This window comes from Saimiri boliviensis, chromosome 14 (assembly GCF_048565385.1).
Source record: "Saimiri boliviensis isolate mSaiBol1 chromosome 14, mSaiBol1.pri, whole genome shotgun sequence".
Classification (NCBI taxonomy): domain Eukaryota; kingdom Metazoa; phylum Chordata; class Mammalia; order Primates; family Cebidae; genus Saimiri; species Saimiri boliviensis.
In genome coordinates, this window is record NC_133462.1 from 4,500,280 (window position 1) to 4,524,092 (window position 23,813).

General features: G+C 56.7%; 2 protein-coding genes across 13 annotated transcripts; one reads left to right on the forward strand and one right to left on the reverse strand.

The window, feature by feature from the left end:
- Positions 1-268: 268 nt before the first annotated feature.
- LENG1 (leukocyte receptor cluster member 1) lies at positions 269-5,882 on the forward strand. Of its 2 annotated transcripts, XM_074385987.1 has the most exons (5): positions 269-490; positions 1,812-1,991; positions 3,166-3,431; positions 4,471-4,580; positions 5,257-5,882. In XM_074385987.1, exons 1-5 carry the CDS (start codon positions 359-361, stop codon positions 5,352-5,354), a joined length of 786 nt encoding a protein of 261 aa, XP_074242088.1. In that variant the 5' UTR covers positions 269-358; the 3' UTR covers positions 5,355-5,882. The 2 variants fall into 2 exon arrangements, with proteins under 2 accessions (XP_074242088.1, XP_003944129.1); XM_003944080.4 differs by lacking the exon at positions 5,257-5,882 and having other exon boundaries at positions 4,471-4,690.
- CNOT3 (CCR4-NOT transcription complex subunit 3) lies at positions 4,730-22,673 on the reverse strand. 11 transcript variants are annotated; one of them, XM_003944073.4, is made up of 18 exons: positions 22,411-22,673; positions 17,452-17,526; positions 17,270-17,337; positions 16,940-17,014; positions 16,707-16,796; positions 16,323-16,451; positions 16,127-16,222; positions 14,643-14,862; positions 14,419-14,552; positions 13,807-13,863; positions 11,947-12,334; positions 11,739-11,862; positions 10,764-10,962; positions 8,349-8,451; positions 8,047-8,245; positions 7,676-7,808; positions 6,854-6,979; positions 4,730-5,100 (listed from the first exon to the last, which is right to left on the reverse strand). In XM_003944073.4, exons 2-18 carry the CDS (start codon positions 17,474-17,476, stop codon positions 5,002-5,004), a joined length of 2,265 nt encoding a protein of 754 aa, XP_003944122.1. In that variant the 5' UTR covers positions 17,477-17,526; positions 22,411-22,673; the 3' UTR covers positions 4,730-5,001. The 11 variants fall into 11 exon arrangements, 8 of the variants coding, with proteins under 8 accessions (XP_003944122.1, XP_039322946.1, XP_010330269.1 ...); XM_039467012.2 differs by having other exon boundaries at positions 14,643-14,865; XR_743931.3 differs by having other exon boundaries at positions 4,984-5,100; positions 7,593-7,808.
- Between the last annotated feature and the right edge of the window lie 1,140 nt (positions 22,674-23,813).

The following is a 23,813-nucleotide window of genomic DNA, read 5'->3' on the forward strand; positions in this document are numbered from 1 at the left end:
TACAGCAGGGTAGGAGCCAATCAAATGCATGGGAATGTGTGGCCGTGCGAAGTGCAAGGAGACTTGATGGTTGTGTCGGCCAATCGGCGGCCGAATCTGGTATTAGGGGCGGGCCAATTCACGATTGGCTCAGATTTGTGATAAGCGGTTGCTAGGGGATACCACGCACCAAAAGCCTGGCGTTCGCCGAGATAAAGGGCGTCTCAGCCAATCATCTGTCGTTTACAGGTCAGGGGGCTGTACCAATGAGTTCAGAACCAATCTGTGGTCGAAGTAGGGACAAGAGGGAGGGGACATTCTCTCGCCAATCGGAAGTGTAAAGAGGCGGGCGTGCCAGTCCGTGGACTGCTACGACGCCATGAATATCTTGCCCAAGAAGAGCTGGCACGTCCGGAACAAGGACAATGTTGCCCGCGTGCGGCGTGACGAGGCCCAGGCCCGGGAGGAAGAGAAGGAGCGTGAGCGGAGGGTGCTGCTGGCTCAGCAAGAGGTAAGCCCGGGGGCCGGCCGGGCGGAACTCCGGGGCCCAGCGCGCAGGCGCCATGATAGGGGGCCGGAAGTGGAGGCGTTGCGCAGGCGCCGTCTGCTCCGTATGTAATTATTGACTAGGTGCCGATCTCTTTTCTGAAGACGTTGCTCGGCAAACTCTGCCCACCTCCACGAAATCTCCCTTGCTCCCTCGTCTTAGTTTTCCCCCACTGATGTGTTTCACATGGCTAGAGCAGTGTCTAGCACAAAAGAGAAGCATAAATGTTTACTAGATTCATGATTCTTTGGACAGTTAAAGGAAATTCTGATCCCTTTTTAGTTTGCTTGCACAGTCTATTTATTGTGCAGTTACTGTATGCTAACTACATGCAGAACGCCTGACTTCCAGAATCCCCCATAAGTTGTTTTTTTTTTTTTTTTTTTTTTTTTTGAGACGGAGTTTCGCTCTCGTTACCCAGGCTGGAGTGCAATGGGGCGATCTCGGCTCACCGCAACCTCCGCCTCCTGGGTTCAGGCAATTCTCCTGCCTCAGTCTCCTGAGTAGCTGGGATTACAGGCACGCGCCACCATGCCCAGCTAATTTTTTGTATTTTTAGCAGAGATGGGGTTTCACCATGTTGACCAGGATGGTCTCGATCTGTTGACCTCGTGATCCACCTGCCTCAGCCTCCTAAAGTGCTGGGATTGCAGGCGTGAGCCGCCGCGCCCGGCGCACCATTCTTTCTTAAAGAGACATTGTCATCTCCGTGGCACGAAGTGAGATGGTTTCAAGGGAGGGGAAGGCTCCACCCCCTCGGGCTAGCCCTTTCCCTGCACCACCCGCTAGACACACACACAGACAGGGGCTTTACGTATAGCTCCTTAAATCTGTTTGGTGTACACCTAACTTTCAGTTCCTTAGCCAATCTGATCCTCCACAGTGGGAGGGAGGTAGGAGCGCGTTTTCCTGAAGGCGAGACGGGGTTTCATCAGTGGACTTGGGGTAATGACTTGGAGCCATGCCTGGAATCTAGATCATCTGACCTAATGCAGTTTACCTTTGTGGCTGTTTTAATTGTTTCATCTGAGGTTAGGAACCCTTTTGTTTTAGGCCAGGGACCTCCTCCCAGTCATCCTTGATAAGGCAGTTTATAAAACCCAGGTGTTGCATTATCTGCCTACCCTCAGCCTGAGCTAGGACAGGTGCCTCTTGTAGGCACTGAGTGCTCCCTTTCTTATAACCCCAGCATCCTGGACTGCTGTTTCCTGTGGTGGGCACCAGACTTAAACGTTCTTGAATTACCTCTAGGTTTTTAATATCTTGCCTGTAACTTTCTCCCCAGGCCCGTACAGAATTCCTACGAAAGAAAGCCAGACATCAGAACTCAGTGCCTCAGCTGGAGGCAGCGGAGGTGGGAGCCCCAAGTTCTGGCCCGGTGGACCTGTTTCGAGAGCTGCTGGAGGACGGGAAAGGCCTTATTAGAGGCAATAAAGAGCATGAGGAAGAAAAGCGACAGGAGAAAGTAAGCTGGCATTATCCACTTCATCAGAGGAGACATGAATGGAACTGGAGGGAGGGGCACTTGAGCCACTGGTTGTGACTAAGGCTAAACAAGAGTAAACACTCAGAGTGTAGAACCATACCAAAGCATGACACTCAGAAGTGGTGGCTGTTGCCATTTGGGTGCCCCCAGGGCTTGGAGGTAGATGCTCGAGATTCCCAGGTGCTAGGCAAACTCCTCAGGTCTCCAAACTGGAGGGGTCTCAAACCTGATGGGCTTTTTAAAATCTAAATCCGGGCCGGGCGCGGTGGCTCAAGCCTGTAATCCCAGCACTTTGGGAGGCCGAGGTGGGTGGATCACACGGTCAAGAGATCGAGACCATCCTGGTCAACATGGTGAAACCCCGTCTCTACTAAAAACACAAAAAATTAGCTGGGCATGGTGGCGCGTGCCTGTAGTCCCAGCTACTCAGGAGGCTGAGGCAGGAGAATTACCTGAACCCAGGAGGTGGAGGTTGCGGTGAGCCGAGATCGCGCCATTGCACTCCAGCCTGGGTAACAAGAGCAAAAACTCCATCTCAAAAAAAAAATCTAAAATTAGCTGGGCGGTGGCTCATGCCCATAATCCCAGCATTTTGGGAAGTTGAGGTGGGCAGATCACCCGAGGTCAGGAGTTCAAGACCAGCCTGGTCAACATGGTATCTCTACTAAAAATACAAAAAAAATTAGCTGAGCATGGTGGCGTGTGCCTTTAGTCCCAGAGGCTGAGGCAGGAGAATTGCTTGAACCCAGGAGGTATAAGTCGCAGTGAGCTGAGATCATACCACAGCACTCTAGCCTGGGTGACAAGAGCAAGACTCCATCTCAGAAAAAAATGAAAAAAAAAGGTGAGTCAATCACTTCTTACCTTTTGGCTAAGATCGAGTGTAAAAGGTAGATTAGCTCCTGTAAAAGGTAGATTAGCTCCTGCCTCTGAACATTCACGCTGCTCCACTCCATCCCCTCCTTCCTCTGCTTTCTGTGACTGTCCCTGCCATTGTCCCCCCAGGGCAGGAGTTTGGCCTCTGCTGGTCTCTTCCCTCCCCAGCACCTGGCACAGCTGCTTCATGATAGGCCTTAGATACCTGTGTCAGGGAGATAAACCTGACACCCTGAAAGATTATAACCCATCTCTTTTTATTTCCTGACCCCCTCAGGAGAGACAAGAGAAAGCTCTGGGCATCCTGACATATCTGGGCCAAAGTGCAGCGGAGTCCCAGACTCAACCCCCTTGGTACCAGCTCCCACCAGAGCGAGGGGGCCACCCACCTGGCCCAGCCCCAGATGAGAAGATCAAGAGCCGCCTGGACCCTTTGCGGGAGATGCAGAAGCATCTGGGGAAGAAGAGACGGCACAGCAGTGATGAAGGCAGTCACAGGAGAAAGGAAAAGAAGGAGGGGTCTGAGAAACGGCGACCCAAGGGGTAAGGAGGACCCTGCCCTGGCAGGCCAGGACCCAGATCTTCAGGGCTTGGCAGCAGCCTAGCACAAACAGCAGGAGCTCTGGTTGGAACAGCGGTTCTCAGCACGTGGTCCAGGGAGCCCTAGGGGTCCTGACTCCCTTTCCGGGGCGTGCTGTGGTGTCAAGCCTATTTTCCTAATACTGTTTGCCTTTTATACTCGTTCTCAGGCAGATACTTATGTCCAAGTTTTCTTAGTTTTCACTTCTGATTTGCGTTATATTAACAGAACCCATTTAAACAAAAGTTCTTGGGGTCCTCAGTTTTTTTTTTTTGAGACGGAGTTTCGCTCTTGTTACCCAGGCTGGAGTGCAATGGCGCGATCTCAGCTCACTGCAACCTCCGCCTCCTGGGTTCAGGCAATTCTCCTGCCTCAGCCTCCTGAGTAGCTGGGATTACAGGCACGTGCCAGCATGCCCAGCTAATTATTTTTTTTGTATTTTTGGTAGAGACGGGGTTTCACCATGTTGACCAGGATGGTCTCGATCTCTTGACCTTGTGATCCACCCGCCTCGGCCTCCCAAAGTGCTGGGATTACAGGCTTGAGCCACCGCGCCCGGCCAGGGTCCTCAGTTTTTAAGAGTATAAAGGGGGTCCTGAGCCCAAAGAGTTTGAGAACCGCTGGGCTGGACTGTAAAAGCAGGCTTATATCCCCAGGATACTGTACCGCTGCTCTAGGGAGGGTACGCTGCCTGTCATCTTTTTTTCTCCGGAAAGGGAAGCTGAGGCCCAGAGAGCACCAGGGGCTGCTGAGTGTGCTTTCTTGATCTGGAGGAGCATCACATTTTAAAGACTGGGGAGGACTAAAGCCCACAGGAAGGAAGGCCAGAGATGTGCCCATGGCGTCCCAGCACCAGGTGGCTTCTTCAGCAGGCCCTAAGAGCCAAGGCTGGGGTGTGCTGGATGCAGGCCAGGGTTCCTGGTGACAGCTCCCTCTGGGAGAGTTTGGGGGAACAGCGTCCTAGGGGCGACCAGCTTTCTGACCTCAGTCCTCTCCCTACAGGCCTCTGTCCCTGGACCAGCTTCGAGCTGAACGTCTTCAGAGGGAAGCAGCCGAGAGGGCTCGAGCGGAGGCCCTGCTGGCCCGGGTCCAAGGCCGGGCACCACAGGAGGGTAAGCAGGAAGAGGAAGAGACAGACGACCGGCGGCGGCGGTACAATTCCCAGTTCAACCCGCAGCTGGCCCGGCGTCCCCGCCAGCAGGACCCTCACCTTGCTCACTGACTCCTGAGGGGGTACAGGAGAGACCGCTGCTGCCAGCCGTCATATAAAACTATTTATTCATAAATATTTTCCAAAATGAAAATAGGTTTACCAAAAAATGTCCCTCACTGGGGAGGGGAGGAGGGGGCAGCCCTCGCCCCCGGGCCCCCAGGGTGGGGCTGAGAAGAAACCTCCCGGCCCCCTCCCTGCCTCCTGGGAGAGGGGGATGCCCCGTGGCCTGGGGCCTCCCTCCAGTCTTCCAGGGCAGGGCCCTCACCTGGGCAGGGGGATCAGCATGCGGGGGAGGGGGTGGGTAGAGGGAGGGGCCGGTGTCACTGGAGGTCCCGGTCCTCCAGGTAGCGGTACTCAAAGGTGAAGCCTTCCTTCTTCCGCTGGCCCCACTTCTCGTAGTCAAAGTAGATGTAGGTGCCCTGGCCGGGGGAGAAGGCGGTCAGTGAGTGGACGAAGAGGTGGTCTGGGATCTGGGCCGGACCAACAGACAAAGGGGACAGTTCTTAGGCCTGTGGATGTGCCAGGCACTGGGCCAGCTGCCCTGCACACACGTGCCCTCATTCCACCCTCACAAGGTTCTTCTTGGGTTCTAAACATCATGCCTACTTCGTCAAGGAGGAAACGGCAGAGAGGTTCCACCGAGGCCAGAGTGGGGTCCCAGCTCCAGGCGTGAGTACAAGGCCTTTGTATTCTCGAGGGCTGTGGCTTTTGAGCACCTCTCTCGTGCAAGTACAGGATGCACGGCCTAGCATTTAATCTTCACAAAGACCTCGAGGCAGCGGGTACTGTCACCCTTGTTCTAAAGAATGGAACAGGCTCAGAGTCTAAGCACTCTGCAGGGATATTTTATTGGCAGTGGCAGAGGTGTGGGAATTTCTGAATGACTGGATGCCCTGAAATGTACTAACTTGGAGGATGGTTCTGGGCCAAACCAGGAGAGGGTGGAAGGTCGGTAGTTAATGATGTCTGAGGGCACGATGGGAGAGGAGCTAGCTTCTGAATGAATGTACGTCTGAAATGCTTTCAAGAACAGCAGCCTGGGAGAACTAGGAGAGGGGACTGAGTTCTCTGAGGACAAGGACCTTGCAATATTCATCCCCGTGAAGGGGCTTGGCATCAGGGAAGTCCTTGGTGGGGAAAAAAATCGCTGTAGAACACACCAACTGTAAGTAATTTGAAAAAAAAAAATTCATGACACTTACTCTGTAGCAGTCAGCATCCAATACTTACTTACATGTTATTAACTCATTTAATCTTCATAACAACTGCATTAGGCCTCTTCCCCCCAGTTTTTACAGATAAGGAAATTAAGATACAGGGGTTCAAGTGACTTGCCCAAAGTCACTCAGCTAGAGCTGGGCTCAAACCCAGGCAGGCTGGCTTCAGAGTATTTGCAAGAAGCATGAATTGCCAATTCTTAGAACTTGAAAAGACCATTTAAAAAAATAGCTTCCCAGCCAGGCGCAGTGGCTCAAGCCTGTAATCCCAGCACTTTGGGAGGCCGAGGCGGGTGGATCACGAGGTCGAGAGATCGAGACCATCCTGGTCAACACGGTGAAACCCCGTCTCTACTAAAAATACAAAAAAAAAAAAAAAAAGCTGGGCCTGGTGGCACATGCCTGTAATCCCAGCTACTCAGGAGGCTGAGGCAGGAGAATTGCCTGAACCCAGGAGGCGGAGGTTGCGGTGAGCCGAGATCGCGCCATTGCACTCCAGCCTGGGTAACAAGAGCAAAACTCCGTCTCAAAAAAAAAAAAAAAAAAAAAATAGCTTCCCTACTGACTATGTGCTGGGTGCTGGGACCTGGTGGTGGAAGGGGCCATCAAGGTCCCTGGGCAGCAGAACCCACAGCCTGTGCAGGGAGACTCGCCGGGAAAATCCCACACCCAAGTGAGTGCCCAGCACTGCACAGGAGAGGCGCTGGACCAGGTGGCTCTGGGAAGGTCCGTTGGGGCTGAGGCCTACAGGAGGCGTAGGGGCCGGCCCACTGGGGGAGGAAAGGCAGTTCTCCAGGCAGAGCAAACAGCCAGAGTGAAGCAGAGCTTGGTCAGGCTGAGGGACTGCACCACCTGAAAGGTGGAGGCAAGGGAGCAGAGGCTGGCAGGGACTGCCTGGAGCCTGGGGATTCTACCCCAACCCTAGCAGTAGGAAGAGAGGGGGCGGGGCCCTCACCTGCTCAAACTCATCAGTGATGGTCTTGGGCTCCTCGTGTCTCTGGAACCACATCATGTACTTGGTGTGGAATCGCCACGACTGCTTCTTGAGGGCCTTGGCTGCCAGGTACTGTGCCTTAGTGCCCTGGGGAAGTAAAGGTGGAGAAGGGGATCAGGAGCCCCACAAAGTTAGTGGGGAGCCAGGGGGACAGGGCAGGACATGAGGGCTGAACCCCGGCCCCCGCCACAGACCACAGTTGAGCTGGACAATCTGGGGCACAGAACATACCAATGCTGGTCAGGAGAAGGAAAATGAGACAGGAGGTGAAAATTAATTTCAGAGAAGCTTTGAGAAGGAAGAAAAACTATTGTGTGATGAGAGCTGAGAGAGAAGGCAATTTAGAACATTTCCGAAGTGGGGATGAGGGGTGGAGGTCACTCACTGGGGTTGGGAGTAGGTTGGACAGTTCCCCAGTGGGCTCCAGGGAGGCCTGAGAATGTGCTGCTGAGCAGAGTGGGGTTAGCCTAGACGGAGGCTGCTGGACCAGGGCTGGGGAGGGGCCCCAGTAAGCCAGGGAGCCACCGGAAGTGGGTCTGGGGCATGCTGCGGCTGACTGGCCTCGCTCAACCCAGGCAGTTCTAACACCTCTGGGCTGGAAGCAGGAACAGGGACAGGCTGATTTAGGTAGGAGGCTGGGGGGCCCAGGACTGGGAATAGGGAGGGGGTGCGGTCCCAGTGGCCGCAGTGGGGCACCCACCTCACCCCTCCAGCCCGAGGGGGGACGGCGGCGGTGGCGGCGAAGCCGGGGGGCCCGAGGCTGCCCCGGGGGCCCTGCTGTACCTCCAGATAGTAGAAGATGAAGAAGAGTGTCTCGGTTGACAGGCGCTGGTAGAACTCCACAGTGTCCGAGTGTGGGGGTGGCATCTGGTGGTGGTAGGGGGGCGTCGGACAGGGGTTCCGGGGGAGGTACTGCCTGTGGGAGCATCAGGAAGGTCAGTGCGAGCTGCCTACCAGTCCTGCCCTCATCAAGAGGGCTCAGAAATGCATTCCCGGGCGGGGGCTGGTACAGAAAGACCCAGGGCAGTGCTGACCTTCAGTGGGGAGCCCAGTCAGGGGCCTGGCCCCCTTGATCCACAGCCTCACAGATCCATCCCCTGCCTCCTCACTAAGACTCGAGTCCCAGCCCAACGCCCTTTCCTGCGGCCCCTCACCGGATACGCTCAGAATCAGAGGGATGAGGCATGTGGTGCCAGGCGGCCTCTTCCATGGCCTGCTGGTAGAGCTGCTCCTTGGTGAGGGGCACAGGGCCCAGTGGACAGACACCCAGTGACAGCGGTATGTTGACCTCTGACAGCTGCAAGGGTGGCTGGGCTGAGGCCGGAGGTGCTGATGTGCTACTGAGGATGATGTCTGTGGGGAAAGCGGGGGAGGGGGCCCCCTCAGTGGTGAGGATGGGTCAGGGCCAGTCCCCCCTCTTTGGCCCACTGCTTCCCCACCATCCTGGGACCCTCACCTCGCTCGGTCAGGTGCAGCGTTGGCACAGGATCCTCAATGCCAGAGCTGATGGCTGCCCGTTCCGCCATGGACTTCAAGGAGCTCAAAGTTTGCTCTGGGGCCTGGGGAGGAAACCAGAGGCCTGGCCTGAGCACCTGGGCTGCAGGAGCAAGCTTAGCCTGACGTAGGCCCCACATGCTCTTAACCTGCTCTGCTGGGAGGCTACAGAGGGCCAGTGACCCACTCCTCATGATCTAACCATAAAAGGTAAAAGCATCAAACAAGGGAACCCACTGACGCACTCATCAGCAGATGAGTATCTAGTAAGTGGGACTCTACGCCATGGAATACAGTGCAGATTTTTTCAAAACACAAGTTCGTGACATACTACAGAGGAAAATGCCAACCTGCAGAACATGTACGGTGCGCTACCATTTCTGTCCAAGGATGAGCCAACAGTACATGCTCCTTCACTAGGGACGCCTACACGCTGGGAGAGCCCCCGCCTGTCTCAAAGGAGGCAGGAGGACTACATGCTCAGCTGTCTGCCTCTGACTGGCATGGGGTGACTGGGGTGGGGGCAGGCCCAGCCCTGTTAGGATTCGGTCTTCTTCCTGGTAACAGGTAGGCTGGGCCTCCAGCCCTACCGCCACAGCCTCCTTTCCTATTACAAAGGCTACAGCAGGCTTCTGTTCTCCAAAGTCAGACCTGGTTCCTCCATCTACTCAGGTCATAGACAGCTGTCCCTAACCCCAGCCCTGTGCTATCCTCTCCACAACGCTTTAGTCACCAAGGCTTATCCGTCCTGCTTCTAACCTGTCATGCCACCATGCCCCACACAGCCCGGGCCTGTCCTCTTCCGCCCAGACCACCCTCCCTCTATCCTGTCCTCAGCCCCAGGGACCTTTCCAATGAAGTCATGTTTTTCCTTCTTGACTTCAAACCTTGCCATATAGTTCCTGACCACCCACCGCAGTGATTCATTTTCGCTGCTGGTGGTGTCAAAAGGTATGAACCCCTTTTGAAAATCTCAAAGCTTACTGTTTCCCTTTTTCTACCAAAGTGCACACAGTATAAGTTTCCTGTCCACAGTACTTCTAAAATTTGGGCTGGGCGCAGTGCCTCATGCCAGTACTTTGGGATGCCGAGGTGCGTGGATCACCTGAAGTCAGGAGTTCAAGCCCTGCCTGCCTAACATGGCAAAACCCCATCTCTTCTAAAAATACAAAAATCAGCCAGGTGGGGTGCTGGGCACCTGTAATCCCAGCTACTTGGGAGGCTGAGGCAGGAGAATCACTTGAACCCAGGAGGTGGAGACTGCAGTGAACTGAGATCGAACCACTGCACTCCAGCCTGGGTAACAGAGCAAGACTGGCTCAAAAAAAAAAAAAAAAAAAAAAAAAAAGGAATGCTTCTATTGGGCCAAAAACTGTTCCAAGAGCTTTACCATGATAAATTACTCTTCCAAATAATCCTGTATGGTAGATATCATCGTGATTACTGCCATTTCCCAGATGAAGGCAAGCACAGAAAAGACAATGCCAAGACTTGCACCTGGCCCGCCTGGGGTGCACTGCCTCCCGGTGGAAGCTACGCTACAGTATCCTGGCTCACAAGCCAAGCCCCAGCTCCTGACCCTCCACGATCAGGAACCTCCACTCCTGTCCTCCTGCACTCAGCCCCACAGCCGGCGGCACTGCCTCCTGCAGCGTGGATACCTGCTCCTCTCTGCTGCATCCTGTCCAGCCGCCGCAGCACGCACGCACGCACTCCTCCTGAAGCCCTTCCTGCAGCTGTTAGACCCCTGGCTGCTGCAGGTTTCAGCTGAAACCACCCCCTCACAGAGCCTTCCTGGCCGCTCCCAGGTCAGGTCACATGTCCTTCAGGGGACCCACAGCAACCTCCCCTGCAGCCACCCCAGCAGGGAAGCTTCCTAAAGGGAGGAAGCAGGCTGCATTCACCCAACACCAAGTTTGGCCCCGGGTGGACTTCAGCAAGTGCTACCTTGACTGAAACAGTTTCTTGGCTAGGAAAAGGAGGGTACTGAGCTAGGTAAGGGGTCATGTGAAGTAGAAAGACTGGTATGCTTTGTAAAGACAAACGGGGACACAAGCTGAGGGCCTGGGGGAGATGAAGATGAAACCCAGAGAGAGCAAGCAACAAGTACAACCAAGAGAAAGGAAGAGACCCAGAGAAACGGCTTCAGAGGGAGCAAGAGGGGAGTGAGAGCGCTCCCAGAGACCGTGGTCGGGGGAACGTGGTACAGAAAGACCTGGAGAAAGAGCAAGAGTGGAAGGGGACAGAAAGCCGGAGAGCGAAATCCAGAAAGGCGGGGAGGGTGTGCAGCTAGAGACCTGGAGGAAAGGGACAGAAATGTCTGGAGTGCAGACAGCAGTCAGGATACAGAGGCTCAGGGGGTATCTGAGGAGCCCACCTTGATTTCCGGGGTGGTGCTGAACTGCGGAGGCCCATTGAGTAGGGCACCAGCTGCCTTGGCATCACTGAAGCTAGGCGTTGGGGAGCTGGGAGGATTCACAGGCAGTGGCACCAGGAGGCTGGGTCCCCCCGAGTTGTTCCCTGAGCCTGGGGCCACGCCCCCAGCCCCTGTCGGGGCTGCCGCACTGGGTTCCTTCCTGGAGAGAGAGCATGGAGGAGAGGGGCTCAGAGGAGGCTCCTGAGGGTGGGAGGGGCAGAGCGGCCTGGCTGGAGAGAGGGGAGCCTGCACCAATCAGAAGGGATCTGAGGGGGCTGGGGGCAGACAGATGGGAGAAAGAAGTGGCTCTCTGGGCAAACGAAGGCAGAGCCCAATTTTTGGAACAGTTTCTCATCAGTAGAGCAGAGCTTTGGGGATGGGGGGGAGGATTCTTGGGTGCTCCACCAGGCTACACAGGCTGACTTGGGCAGGCCAGCTGGGGCTTGGGCAAGGGGGCCAGGAAGGCCTTTCCTTTGTGCACATTGTGAATTAAGCGCTTTCTTGGGTCATTCTTCGGGAAACAGGGAGATCCAGTGGAACCGTCTGAGCTAAGATTTGGAGGAGTAGCTACAGAGGAATGAGGACTGCGGGACAATTCAATGTGAAAAGTGGAACAGTGACCTCCTGTGGCAGTCAAGTAGCCTCGGGTGGGTAACAGAAATGGGGAAGAAAGGGTGTGGGGCTCTTGAGACAACTTCCACTTAGATGAGAACATATTTTAGAACGTTATGAAGGGCAAAGCAGAGAGGCTGATAGTTTCCTTTCTGGAAAGAAGTGGGGGCACAACACCTGATGGAGGTGGAGGACAGCACTCACGGGACGTTCCCAGGATCAAGGGTGGGGGGCCCAGAACCCATCGAGGTGGGGGCGAGGCACCAGTGCCTCTCTTTGCCAAAAGGCTGCCACCCCAACCCTGCCGACGGCCAAGACACTCACGAGGTGCTGGGAGGTGGGTTGTGAGGGCCGGAAGCAGGGCCCAGGGCCTGGCTGTTGGCATTGTTGCCCCCACTGCTGCTCAAAGCCACCTCTGCTGGGCTGTCTGCTACAACTGAGCTGTAACCTGGGAACAAAGAGCGAATGGAAAGGGCTGCCGGCTGCTGCCCAGCCCCGCCCGCGCCCCCCACCCCGATGATTCCCCACTCACTGGTGGCGCCATTCTGCTTGCCAGCCCCTCCACCGGCACTGCTGTTACTATTGCTGCTGCTCCCTCCGCCTCCGCCGCCACCTCCACCGCCTCCACTGGGCTGGACGCTGGGGGGCCGGGGCTGGGTGGTGCTGGGCCCACTGGGAGCTGGTGGGGCCACAGCCTGGGCATAAGGGGCAGGGGTGCCCGAGTTGTGGCTGGGAGCTGGACTGGCCTTGGGGCCCAGGGCACTTGGGGGTGCTGCTGGGGCAGGGGCCCCATTGTTGCCAGGGGTGGCGCTCAAGGCAGAGGCAGTGGGCGGGGGGCCAGAGGAGTAGGTGGGTGGCACAGCTGGGGACTGAGGGTGCTGGTTGCTGTGGACAGGCTTGGAGCCGTTTTTGGCTGGAGACTGCGGGTGGGAGAGAGCAGAGGGTCAGGACGCAGGGGGCCCTATGGTCCCCCTCACCACCCCCACCTCCGGTCCACTTTTGGCCTAGCAGCCTCCTTTCTGGCCTCGCTGCCCCCAACAGCGTCCGCCCTCCTGGGAACTTGGGTGACTTTACTCACCCTCATGGCTTGCATCACCTTCATGCTTAAAACGCTCACACTAATTTCCAGCCTGCCCAGCTTCCCAAGTCCTGCCTGGACACCGCCCCACGAACGCCCCCACAGGGATCTGACACACAACTTAGGTTGTCAGCCAGAGAAGATCCATCTGTCGGAAGCCAGGGGACTAGTGAGGAACACCTAAGTGTCCTCAATATGTGATTAGCTGGAGCAGCCTAATGTCTAAGAGTAGAAGGAAAAACAGCTGGAAATTGGATAGTAATTCTGAATGTCACTGGAAGGGTCACAGAAACTACTCACAGGGCCGTAAATTACCAGCGCTCCCGAAAGTGGTGGGAGGGTAAACGTGCTCCTGGCATCTCCACCACAGGCATGCTGCCAACAGCAACTTAGGCTGCTGAACCTAACCGCCTCCTGGCTTCTTTCCACCCACCCGACGGGCACCTTGCGCTTACCAGGCACCCAGCAGGACTGACTACCCACGTCTCTCCTACGATCACTGCTTGGCGGTGGGGGCCTGGGAAGGTGGCAGAGCCCAGCCTGGCACCTGGAGTCCCTACCTCAGCGTCTCTCTTCATCACCACCTGGCCCTGCTGCCCACCTTCCCCACTACCTGCAGGTCCCCTTAGTCTCCACACCAGCCTCCTCAGGGTGTCCCCTTGGAACCATCCATCCCATCAGCCCACAGAGGGGCCTCAGGCCCCGGCTGCTCCTGCCTAACATTCTTCTCTTCTGTAGCAGCGTTTTCTGAAGTGTGCTGCTGTCCTGGGAGATGTTAGGGGAGGTGGAGAAGTGCTGCACACCACTGTCTTCTCTCAGAAACACGCAGTATGTGTTACTCGCACCACCGAGGCCCCATCACTTCCCAAGCTTGTTTGGCAGTGGAGGCCGCTCAGGTCCACAAAACCTGAGCCCCTCAGCCTGACAATTCCAGTCCCTGTGGTCGTAGTTGGGCCCCTGGCCCCACAGACCTGACTGGCCTCATCTCTCCACACTTCCAAGCTTTCTGTCACAACCTGCCTGTGTTACTGCTACTGCCTCTCCCTGCCGGGCAAATTCACCTGACTCTGAAACCCAGGGCCCTCTGCAGCACCATCTCCAGCATCTGCCTGGCCGGGCTGGAGGTGGCCTGTGCCACTCCACGGCACCAGTCACCTGTCTACTTGCCTGCCCACCTGCCCTCAGGGCAGCACTGCTTTCTGACCCATCTGTGTCCACCAGCCGAGCCCAGGGCCAGCACTCGGGCCTCAATATGCCTTTGGGAACCAACAAATAAGTGAATGGCACGCCCGTCAATTCCAGGCTCACACCCACCTGGCTGACTTCACTATCTGTGGAACGTCCCCTCTTCTTGTCATCTTCAGAGTTTTCCTGAGGTAGGGAAGGTGGAATAGAAAACCTGTATGACCTCTGGGGGTCTGACAGAGAAACACTCATCTCTCAGTGTCCCGGGGACCTGGCCCAGTTGATTGCCATTGCAGCCCCAGAGCTGGTCAAATGGCTGTCCCTGATCTGCGTGGAGAAACCACCTAAATTCAGGCTCTCCAATGTTGTTCTCCGGGAGCCAGCACTGAGCCACCCGCCTCCCAAGGATCTGGGAACCTGCTCTCCACAGGGAATCCCACCCCTGGATCCCTGCCCAAGGTGGCCAAGCTACCCAGCCTCCTCAGGCAGCCCCAGCACTGGCCCCTGCCGCCTCCCACATCCAGGACTTCAACTGGCCCAGGATGGACCCTATTACTCTTTCTGTCCTTGAGGGACCCAGATATAGGACCTTAGCGTGTGCTCCAAGAGCCTAGACCCTGGCTACCTCGATCTGTGTTTCCTCAACTACTCTCCCCTGGCCACTTCGGAGAAACCCGGATTTGTCTCCTCAAGTCCTGCCCTACTGGAAACAAGAGGTACTAGTGCCCTGTGGGGCCTCACCGTGGTACAGTTGGCTGGGCTGGGCGGGATGGGAGAGCTGGAGGTGGTCGAGGTGGGTGTGCTGCTGGACTGGTTGAAGATCTCATCCTCCATGTGGCTGTGGCTAGGGGGGGAGGTGGCGACCAGCGCCTGTGCTGTGGGGGCAGAAGGAGGGCCTGCTTAGTTGGCTCACAGCCTGCTCTGGGCCCTCACTTCCTGTGCCACCATCAGCCCCAGAGCCTCACGAATGTCCTCGAGGTCCAGGTCATCGTAGAGAAACTCGTTCTCCTCGAAGTCGGGGTCCTGGGATGAGTCGACGTAGTACTCAACGTCGTCCTTGATCTTGCGGATGGCGTCGACGAGGATGGAATCGTTGTCCAGCATGCGCAGGATGGTCTCCAGCATGCGCACGTGGTAGCGGTGCTTCTCGATGTGCCGCTTCAAGCCCTCGATCCGGTCCTGCTTCTGCTGGCGAGCCCAGGGCCAGGCTCAGGGGCTGCAGAGCACCTGCTCGGCCCCTCCTGCCCCCACAGAACCTGTCCTCAGTCCCTGACCCCTGTGGAGACCCAAAGCCTCCATTCCAGCCCCTTCTGGGGTGGGCCAGTATGAGGTCCACCCACCCTCTGACCCCTGTGGGAGGTTATCTCAGCCTTCTGACATCTTGGGATCCCACTGCTCCTTCCTCTCCCCAGACATTTCTGGCTCCGAGTCCTTGTAAACCTCTAAACGACCCAGAGGTCCCTGTGCCATCCCATGACTTGGCCTCCACCTGCACCTCACCTGACGGCCCAGATTTCTCAACTGCACACACCCACCGGCTGTGACTACCTCTGGCATGCCCCCCACCCTCGGCTTGCTCCAGCATAATAATGATAACCGCCATTCGTGCGGAGCTTGTTTAGAATGATGATGATTCTGTCATCACAAGGCCTCCCAACCCTATCCATGTATCCCCAAGGGAGCCCAGATTCCTAAGCCTCGCTCCCGCCCTCCCCTCAAAGACTCTACGATTTAACAACTTAGCCTCGGTTCCAAATACCTGCTCTGTTGAAGGACCCAACAACTCCCCTCCAAGCCCATGGTTCCCAAACCCCTCAGAGTCTGACACCGAACCCTGTCATCATCCACTTCCTGACCCTCTCCCACCCTAGCTTCCCCAAGGACCTGGCTCTCCACTCCTTGTCTTTCTGGTTTCAACAAGTCTCTACAGTTTGTATCCCTCTGAACTCACACCCCACAATCCTGGATTCTAGAACCTGGGACCTCAGCATCCAGCTTTGTCCCAGACTCCTCTCTTCCTTCAGGCCTGGTTCTCGGCTTTCTCCATATTCTGCCTTGTCTCTAACTGTGCTCTCCCCGGGACCAAGGCCCTCTGGGTGCCATGAAGCCTCCTCCCATGGGTGTCCTTCAGGTCTCACACTTACTCTGGGGCCCAAGCTCAACCTGCATTCACCTTCCCCCAAACCGCTCCTCTTCACCAAGGCCCTGCTGTCTACCTAGACACCCAGGGGACCTTGAAATGCGGTCTGGCCTCCTCCCTGCCCCAACCAGGCAGCTGCTAAGCCCTCCCAATCGAGTCTCTCAAATCCCTAATCCCAGCTGCTGGCCCCTGTCCACCTTAGGAATCCAGGATTCAACTCCCAGGAGACTAAATGACTGGCACTTCCTGCTGGCCTGCCCATCCCCGTCCCCATCCCCTTCCCGAAGGTGCCGGGTCTCCCTCACTCACATCCTTGTCGCCCTTCTTCTTGCGTGTCTGTACTGACAGTGACTCCACTTCACTCTCAAACTGGTCCACCTGCATGTTGAGCGTGTCAATGGTATTCTAGGGGAGGAAGAAGAGGAAGGCCATCAGCCAGGGTTCCCATGTATGCCCAGGGCTTAGGATCCTCAGAGTTCACCTCCTCTTCTCTACCCCAACTCACCGTGAGCCACTGGCCAACCTCTTCCTTCTCCTTCTGGGCAGGGTCTACCTTCTGGGCCAGGCCCAGGCCCTCCTTGCTGTAAGCTTTGGTTTTGGTCTCTCGTTCCACAACTTTGAACCGTTCCATTTGCTGTAGAGAGTGCAGTTGGCAGGGGGGCTCTCGAAGGTGGGAAAGGAGCTGACTAAGGGCCAGCAGACACTCAGCCCTGAGCCTCATGACCCTACTTTCTGAGCTCTGAGTCTGCTGCCTCTTCCCTTCCCTTAGGTGCAGAAACCTTGCTTCTCTTGGAACCTCTGGAGTCTGGCCACTCTGCCTCCACCCCTTGGGATCTCAAGAATCAGGTGACCTCCCCCCCGCTCTGGGACTCAGGATCTGGGCTCCTACCGTCTCAATGAGCTTGCGGTTGTCTATAAGCTGCCTCTTGTCCTTGATCTCGTTGGATGCTACCCATGTCTTGATCTGGTCCCTCAGCCGCTGCAGATGGGAAAAGAAACAAAGTCAGACCCCAGTACCTGGGAATTGGGGCCCACAGCTCCTTCTCCCTGGGACCCAGCAGTCCACTCTCCCAGTTCCCTCTACCCTCAGGACACAGGTGTCCAGGCCCCCAGCCCCCTCACTTGTAGCTTCTTAATCTCCTTCTTTAGGTCAGCCTCATACTTTTCTTTCTGGTTCGCGTTGGCTGCATTATGGAGCTGAGGGACGGAGAGAATTCAGAAGTCAGCGTGGGAGGGGACGCCCCAGTACCCACTCCAGTGATTCTTCCTTTTGCTAGGGACTCAAAGACCCCCACACCTCTATCCCCAATCCATCTTAGAACTGATTCTCTTAGGTCCTCAGCACCTGAGTATGTAGCCCCTCTCTCCCTGGTCAACATCTAGAGATCCTGAGCCTTTTTCCTGTGCCCTCCTCTCTGAAGACCCAGATTATTAGGGCCTTGGCCCCTGTACCTTCTGCCAAATATCTTCAAACTGCTCCACGCCCTCGGACACCTTCTTGAGGCAGCGATCAATCTCACCTGGCCAGGGAGGAAGAAGGCTGTGAGAATCCTGCCCAGGCAGCAGGATTTAGAGAGCAGTCCTCAGAAGCGGGAACACGTGGCTACAGGTGCAGTGGGAAGTCAGTCTAGTACCTTGGAGTTTGCGCTTGTCCGCCATCTTCCCTGTCCTACAGACGCACTGTCTTCATACTCTCTTGGAGACGGACGCTGCTAGGAGAGATTGGAGAGGAATTAACATGTATTCCCTGGCTGGTTCAAACCCAGAGCCATGGACCTTAGTCAGCACAGTGAGGTGGGTGGGAATGGTAAAGAGAAGAAACATCCGCTATCTGACAGAGAACAGCCCCAGTTCTCCTGATGCTCACATGACTGCCCAGCATAGTGTCTGGCCAACAAGAGACCCTAGAAGTTTGTTGAAACAAGAAAAGATACACACTTTTTTGTGTGCCTCTGACCCAGGAAGTGGAAAATTCCTAGAGCATGGGGCGCCTTCTCCCCAGATTACACTCAAAAGGATTTTTCAGAGCAGGACAAAGTCATGCTGCACACAGGACACATGGGATGAAGGCATTAGCCCTGGAGATCACATGTCCTACTCGGAGGGGCTGGGTACAGAGGTGGCTAGGAGAGGTCGCCCCTCAGACAAGTCAGGAGACAAATGAAACTGGCAGCTCACAGGGAACGGAGTGTGTGTGTCTGTAAGCTGTAGGTAAGGGAAGGAAGATTGGGGGTGGGGGAAAACAGCGAAGACCAAAGGTGCCTAAAACTGTGAAGATCTGAACCCACTCATATAGATAGCGCTGAATGCCAAGGAGAAGTGACTTAAACCACCAAGAAATTTATTACAGAACAGAATCCTTAGGCCAAAAGAAAATAACACTCCTAACCCAAAGAAGCTGATACCAAGAAGGGTTAGAGATTTGGGGGCAGAAGGCAGTACCCAAGAGAGACCTGAAAGAAGATAGAAATCTGACTAAGATAAGAGGGTGAAAAAGTACCGCAGCTCTGAGGGAGCCGATCTGCACACACAAAGTAATCCCATATCAAGTGGATTGGTTAATTTAGACTCAGGAAAACGGACACTATCACGGCAGGAGCCCAAAACTTAAAGAGAGAAGCATCTTTATTCTAAAGGAAGTTACATAGAACCCAGAGGAGACTGAGGTCAAAAGGGAGTTACAAGGAGCTTCTAGTCTAGGGGAGGGCACACCTTAGGGCCTGACAGCAAGAACCCAAGAGCCCTGGGGAGAGAGGCTTATGCTAAGAAGACACCTGAGCCGCCAGCGGAGGTTCCCCTCTTCCCCCCAAGGAGGGGGCCTGTCATGAAAGGCCTAGCTCCCTGAGATCCAGGGGCTGCGCCCATTCTACTTGTGCAGGGCAAGGGTACCCTGGAGTAGTCACTTAATGTAAAGGCAGAAGCAGCCCAATCCTGAGGAATAAGAGCCTCAATACAGAGAAGAGTCACACCAAGAGGGTCCTCACCCACCGGAAGGGAGCATCTGGCCAACACTGCTGTGCAGCACAACTCTGCAATGCTGGAAACACTGTCCATGTGCACTATCTGTAGGCCACTAAGCATCTGAAATGTAGCAAGTGTAATGGAGAAACCGAATCTTTCATCTTTAACTAGTTACTAATCACCACCTGTGCCTAGCAGCAACCCTCTGGACAAGTGTGCTTTAGAACAAGCAGCCCATAAAGGACAGGACTGGGACCTTCACCAGCCCTGCTGAGGTTTCTCCCAACCCCGCAGGGACCGGTTCTGGTGCTGGAAGGTAGGAGTGCTAACTTACACTTGAGAAAACTTCAATCTCCCTCAGTGAAAGGCCCGACTTAAAGAAAACAGCAGCACCACCCACCTAGAGTTAGCCAACATGCCATACAAGGGGAATCTAAGGCAACACTACCAACGAAAAGACCCAGGAGAAAGTGCCCAGAGGGGTCTCAGACTGAGGAGGTCAAGTCCCTTTGATCTAGGGAGCTTATATGAGGCCAGGGCCTGGACACCAACCCTGAGGTGTGCAGGGATCCTCACCAAAGTCCAACACCCCGACACAGAAAAGCCTCTTACTGCATGGGGGGAACAAGAAAGTGGAACCAGAGCTTACACCCCCTCTTTCCATCCCAGGAACTCAACAGAGGGGCATGGGCAGGCGCTTCCTGCCCTCGAGAAAGAAGAGGTCTCATGGGCTACACCCCCAAACAAGGCTATTAACATCTTAGGGAGGTGACACCCTCCCTGCATCTTCTCATGGAAAAGACTGGTCCCCTAGTGGAGAGAAATAATACCCCCCAGAGAGGAGACCGTGGCAGCAAGAGAAGTCGTGACGGTGCCAGCAGCCAGGTGGAGGGGAACAAGAGCCCTAGCCCAGAAGTGATGCTTCAGACAGAACAATGTGACATCAAAGCAACAGCTGAGACCCAGTGGGGAGGCAGCTCCTCCACAAAGAAGGGGCAAGTGTCCAAGGCCCAGGGTACTTGTCCCCTAGAGAGGCTGGAGCCTTAGCCACAGTGGAGACAACACCTTCCCCACTAAGAAAATCCCTGTAGTGTGAGGGTGTCTGTACCTCTGGTTCCCCCTAAAAAGGACCAGAGAGAAGCTGGAGCTTCAGTCTTGAAGCAGAGATGCCACCAGAGAAGAAAGAGCCCCATTTGCTGTAGTCGGGGGGCATCCACCAAGATCCTCCAAGGAAGCTAACAATTGCGGGTTCACTCTTGGGCGCAGAAGAGCTTGTGCTCTGGCGGCAAGGGCTCTCCAGTAGCACTGAGGAGTCTGTGAACCTTGGCCCAGGAGGAGACTTACTCAAAAGGAACACTCATCCCCACAGGGAAGGGACCCAGGCTAAGGGGTCAGGTGAGGAGGACACCAGACCCACAGGAGCCAACACGCTAAAACGGGGGCCAAAACCAGTAAAGAAGACCCTCAAACTTCACCTCAGGGAAGATGATACCACCACACAAACACTTGAGGAGGGAGGGAGGGGCAGGAGGCTCCGTCCTGAGGAGCTAACCGGACGGTCCTTAATCTTGGGGACACCATGTGCCCACAATGTGGTCTTTGTCATGAGGCGCCTTTGATCTGGAAGAGCTTTCGCCTCTGCAGCAAGGAGCTCCAGGAAGTGATGAAGGGTGATCCTTAACCCAGGTGGCTACTGATGTGGCCACAGAGGCTCTGAGACTCTGGAAGGAGGATATGTGAGGTTCTGGGGCAGAGGCTCTCATCTCCACTGAGAAGCCCATGCATAGAATGGGGAGCTGAAAACCCCCACCTTGAAAGGCCACACCAGAGGAGTCTCTGTTCCCAGGGACGGGGACTACAGTGGAGTCTCCAACTTGAGGCTCAGGCATCTGACATCACACGGCCAGGAACTTCTTCCTTACGCCACACAGTAAGAAATCAAGAGGAGGGGTTAGAAGCATTAGCCAGGGGCACCTGCATCCAAGAGGAGTCCTCAGCCTTATGGTGGGGACACACACAGAGGCGTGGGCATCTCAAATCCAAGAGAGCAGCTGTACCAATACCAAGGATAGCAAGAACCTTCTCCCTGGGGCAGGCAACACCAAGAAAGGGTTCTTACCCTGAAGAGAAGGCACAGCCCCAGAGGGAAGCACCCCCCACCTCCCAGTACAAGAACCAGAACCCGGGTCTAGGAAGCTTCTTACTCCCATGGGGTACCAGCATGGGGGTGGGGAGGCGCAACCCTTGTTCTCCAACTGCTGACATCCAGTGTGAGGGTGGACGGGAAGACAGCAAACCCCCAGTGGGGAAGCTGATGCCAACAGCAAGGGCAGTGGGCCTCCTGGCCCCTGGAGTGATGACACGCCAAAGGAGGAGACTAGCGTGAAGGGGGAAAAAGCCTCGTACCCAGGCAGGGGCAAAGGGAGTGAGGGAAGACACCAAAAGCCCTCAGCAAAAGTCCAAGAGAGCTCACCCCGGGGTGAGAGGGTGACCACGCTACACTGAGAAGCAGGGGCTGCCTCGAAAGAAGCGCTAGCGCTGCCCGCAGTGGGAGCCCACTTAACGTGGAAAGTGTGGGGGCTTCGTGTCCTTCACCAGGCGCCCGAGCGCTGGGGGAGCCCAGCAGCCCCCAGCACCAGGACCACAGTGGCCCTGACCTCACGGGGAGAGGCCCACACCCAGAAAGCCAGAGAGTCAGGATGCAAAGCCTGAGGCAGACACCACAGTCCAGTGTGAGAGCTGAGGCCAGCCGTGGGCCACGCTGAGGACGGTCCTGGAACCCAGTGCGAGGAGAGCCAGACTCCCCAGAAAGGCAAGCGCCCGGTGCTGCGGGACGGGGAGGCTTGAGCCACCCAGGGCACTTCTCGCTGAGGGAGGGAACTGCTGAGACTACACAGGTGGAAACTTCGGCTGAGGCTCCAACTAACGAGGAGTTTCTCCTCCACTCCTCTAGGAAGACGCCCCCATCCGATACGGAGGGGCGGCTGGAACCTGAGACCCAGGGGAAGCTGCGCTCCGGGGAGCAGTGAAGAGGGGTGCAGAGGGCCGCCTCGGCCCCGGGAAGGGGGACCCCCCCGCCACCCAGGGGGGTCCTCGTCCCGGGGGGCTAGCACCCCCCACGCTACCGTCGAGGGAGAAGAGAAGCCCCGGCGCGGAGACTGCCCCAACGCGAAGGACCGAGGCCGAGGGGGGCAGGCACCTGAGCCCGAGAGGGCGGGCACCTGGGACCAGGGGCGCCTCCATCCTTCCAGCCAGGAGCCAATACCGACGCGGAGAGGGGCGGGCACCTCGCGCCCGGGAGGCTTCGCACCCTCACACCCCCACCGGGGGGCCCGACGCGATGCCACGCGGGGAGGCGGCGGCGGGCGGGGCCCGGGGTCCGGGTCGCGGAAAGACCCCCGGGCGGCGGTGAAGGGCTTGAAGGAGGCGGAAGAGCGGGAGGGCGAGAGGGAGGGAGCCGCCCCCCGCGGGGAACCCCGCGCTGCAGAGGCGGCGGCAGGGGGCGGGCGAGGAGAGACCATGTCGCGACAGACGGCGGTGTCGCCAGGGCGGGAGGCGGCAAGGAGGGTGGCCGGTGGTGCCGGGAGGGAGGAGGGGAAGGGGTCCGGCCCAGTCGAGCCTGACGCTCTCACCACAGGAGCTGGCGCCGCCGCTGAGGAGCGTATCGCGACAGGCGGGGGAGGCGAGCGCCCGCCGCCTTTTTCTCGCGCCCCGGGCCCGGGCGCTATCGCGATAGCGGCGCGAAGCGGAAGTGGGATTGGGGGAGTGGGCCCGGGGTTGTTCTGACGACGGGGGTCGGGGCTCAAGGGACGCCGCGGCGTCTGCCGATGGCTCCGCGGAAGCTGACCGGGCCCGGTCCAAGATGGCGGCGGCGGAGGAAGCCTCCCCTCCTCTCTTCTAGTCTCTGGCGCCGACCCGCCCCCGAGCCCCGAATATAGGCCTGTCATTGCTCCCGCTGAACGTCGCTCCTGACCTTTGGGGGCGTTCTATTGGTTCCTGGTAGGGATGCGCCCTGCCCCCTTTCGCGGATTGGGTAATCACTCCAAGGCGCGGCGTTCGATTGGCCTCCCGCGCAGCCTGCTAGGATTGGCTCAGTTTTTCCTCCCGGCTCCTCCTCCTCCTCCCGCCTCGGGGCACAACACGCCAGCGCGAGGACCCGAGCGTCAATCAAGAAACCTGTGTCGTGCTAATTGGATGTATCCGCCCCCCTCTCTTAAAACAATTGGTCCGGGGGAGGAGCTAGGACAGTCCAGGGGCGGGAAGTCGTCCGTCAAGTTTAGAGCTCTTTTTAATTGGTTGCGGGGCCATATTCTGCCTTGAAGTCATTGGTTGGTCCTGGAGGTGGGTGGGGAAAGCGGAGGAAGGCATGGAGTGTGGGCGTTAGGGGCCGTGTACCTACTGGGAGACAGACAGGTGCCTTCAAAGCGGGGGCCGAGCCGAAGTTATCTGCCAATCAAAACAGCCACTGGGCCAAGGGGGAGGAGCTGGGCAAGAAAGTCCACCCCTTTATCTTCGTTGGCCCTAAGGGTTGTCATTCATGCCAGTTTGGCCAATAGCGTGGCGAGTGGGCGGTAGCTGCTCATAGAGCGTGTGAACTAGAGTGTAGTCGGCAGACGTGGGACTTGGGTGCATCCCTTGCGTCCCGGCCAGGAGGGCTGGCTGCTCCCCGGCTCTCAGCTGCCCCGTCTTTCTCCAAGTGCCTCTGTGTTGCCACATCTCTGAAATTCATTATTTGTTGAGTGAAAGAAGGAAGGGACCAGACACAGTGCTTCTAAGCCACTGGCTCTGTGCATAGCAGAGTTGGTTGGGAAGCGCGAGGTACGGAGTTTTTGTCCTGCCTCTGCCTGGTTACGTGACCACATGGGGACAGTCATTCTCCTCTGCACCTCAGTTTCCTTAGTGTGTTAAGGACGCTGCAGAAGGTACAGCGGAGATAGGTGGCTTCCTAATGCCTGCTCGTTTCAGGTCTCAGCTCCGTTGTCTTCCTGGGGAGAAAACAACTCTGACCTCCCGGGCTGAGCGCTCATGTGCGTCT

What these genes read in the sequence shown, in the direction of transcription:
- LENG1 (XM_003944080.4), top strand. Translation starts at nt 359, where the DNA reads ATGAATATCTTGCCCAAGAAGAGCTGGCACGTCCGGAACAAGGACAAT. An exon ending in TGCTGCTGGCTCAGCAAGAG is followed by an intron (nt 491 to 1,811) that starts GTAAGCCCGGGG and finishes CTTTCTCCCCAG; the next exon opens with GCCCGTACAGAATTCCTACG. An exon ending in GAGAAACGGCGACCCAAGGG is followed by an intron (nt 3,432 to 4,470) that starts GTAAGGAGGACC and finishes CTCTCCCTACAG; the next exon opens with GCCTCTGTCCCTGGACCAGC.
- CNOT3 (XM_010331965.3), bottom strand. Translation starts at nt 17,476, where the DNA reads ATGGCGGACAAGCGCAAACTCCAAG. An exon ending in ACCGCAAGCTCATTGAGACG is followed by an intron (nt 16,452 to 16,706) that starts GTAGGAGCCCAG and finishes CACTCTCTACAG; the next exon opens with CAAATGGAACGGTTCAAAGT. An exon ending in AACCCACCTCCCAGCACCTC is followed by an intron (nt 10,963 to 11,738) that starts GTGAGTGTCTTG and finishes CTCTCTCTCCAG; the next exon opens with GAAGGAACCCAGTGCGGCAG.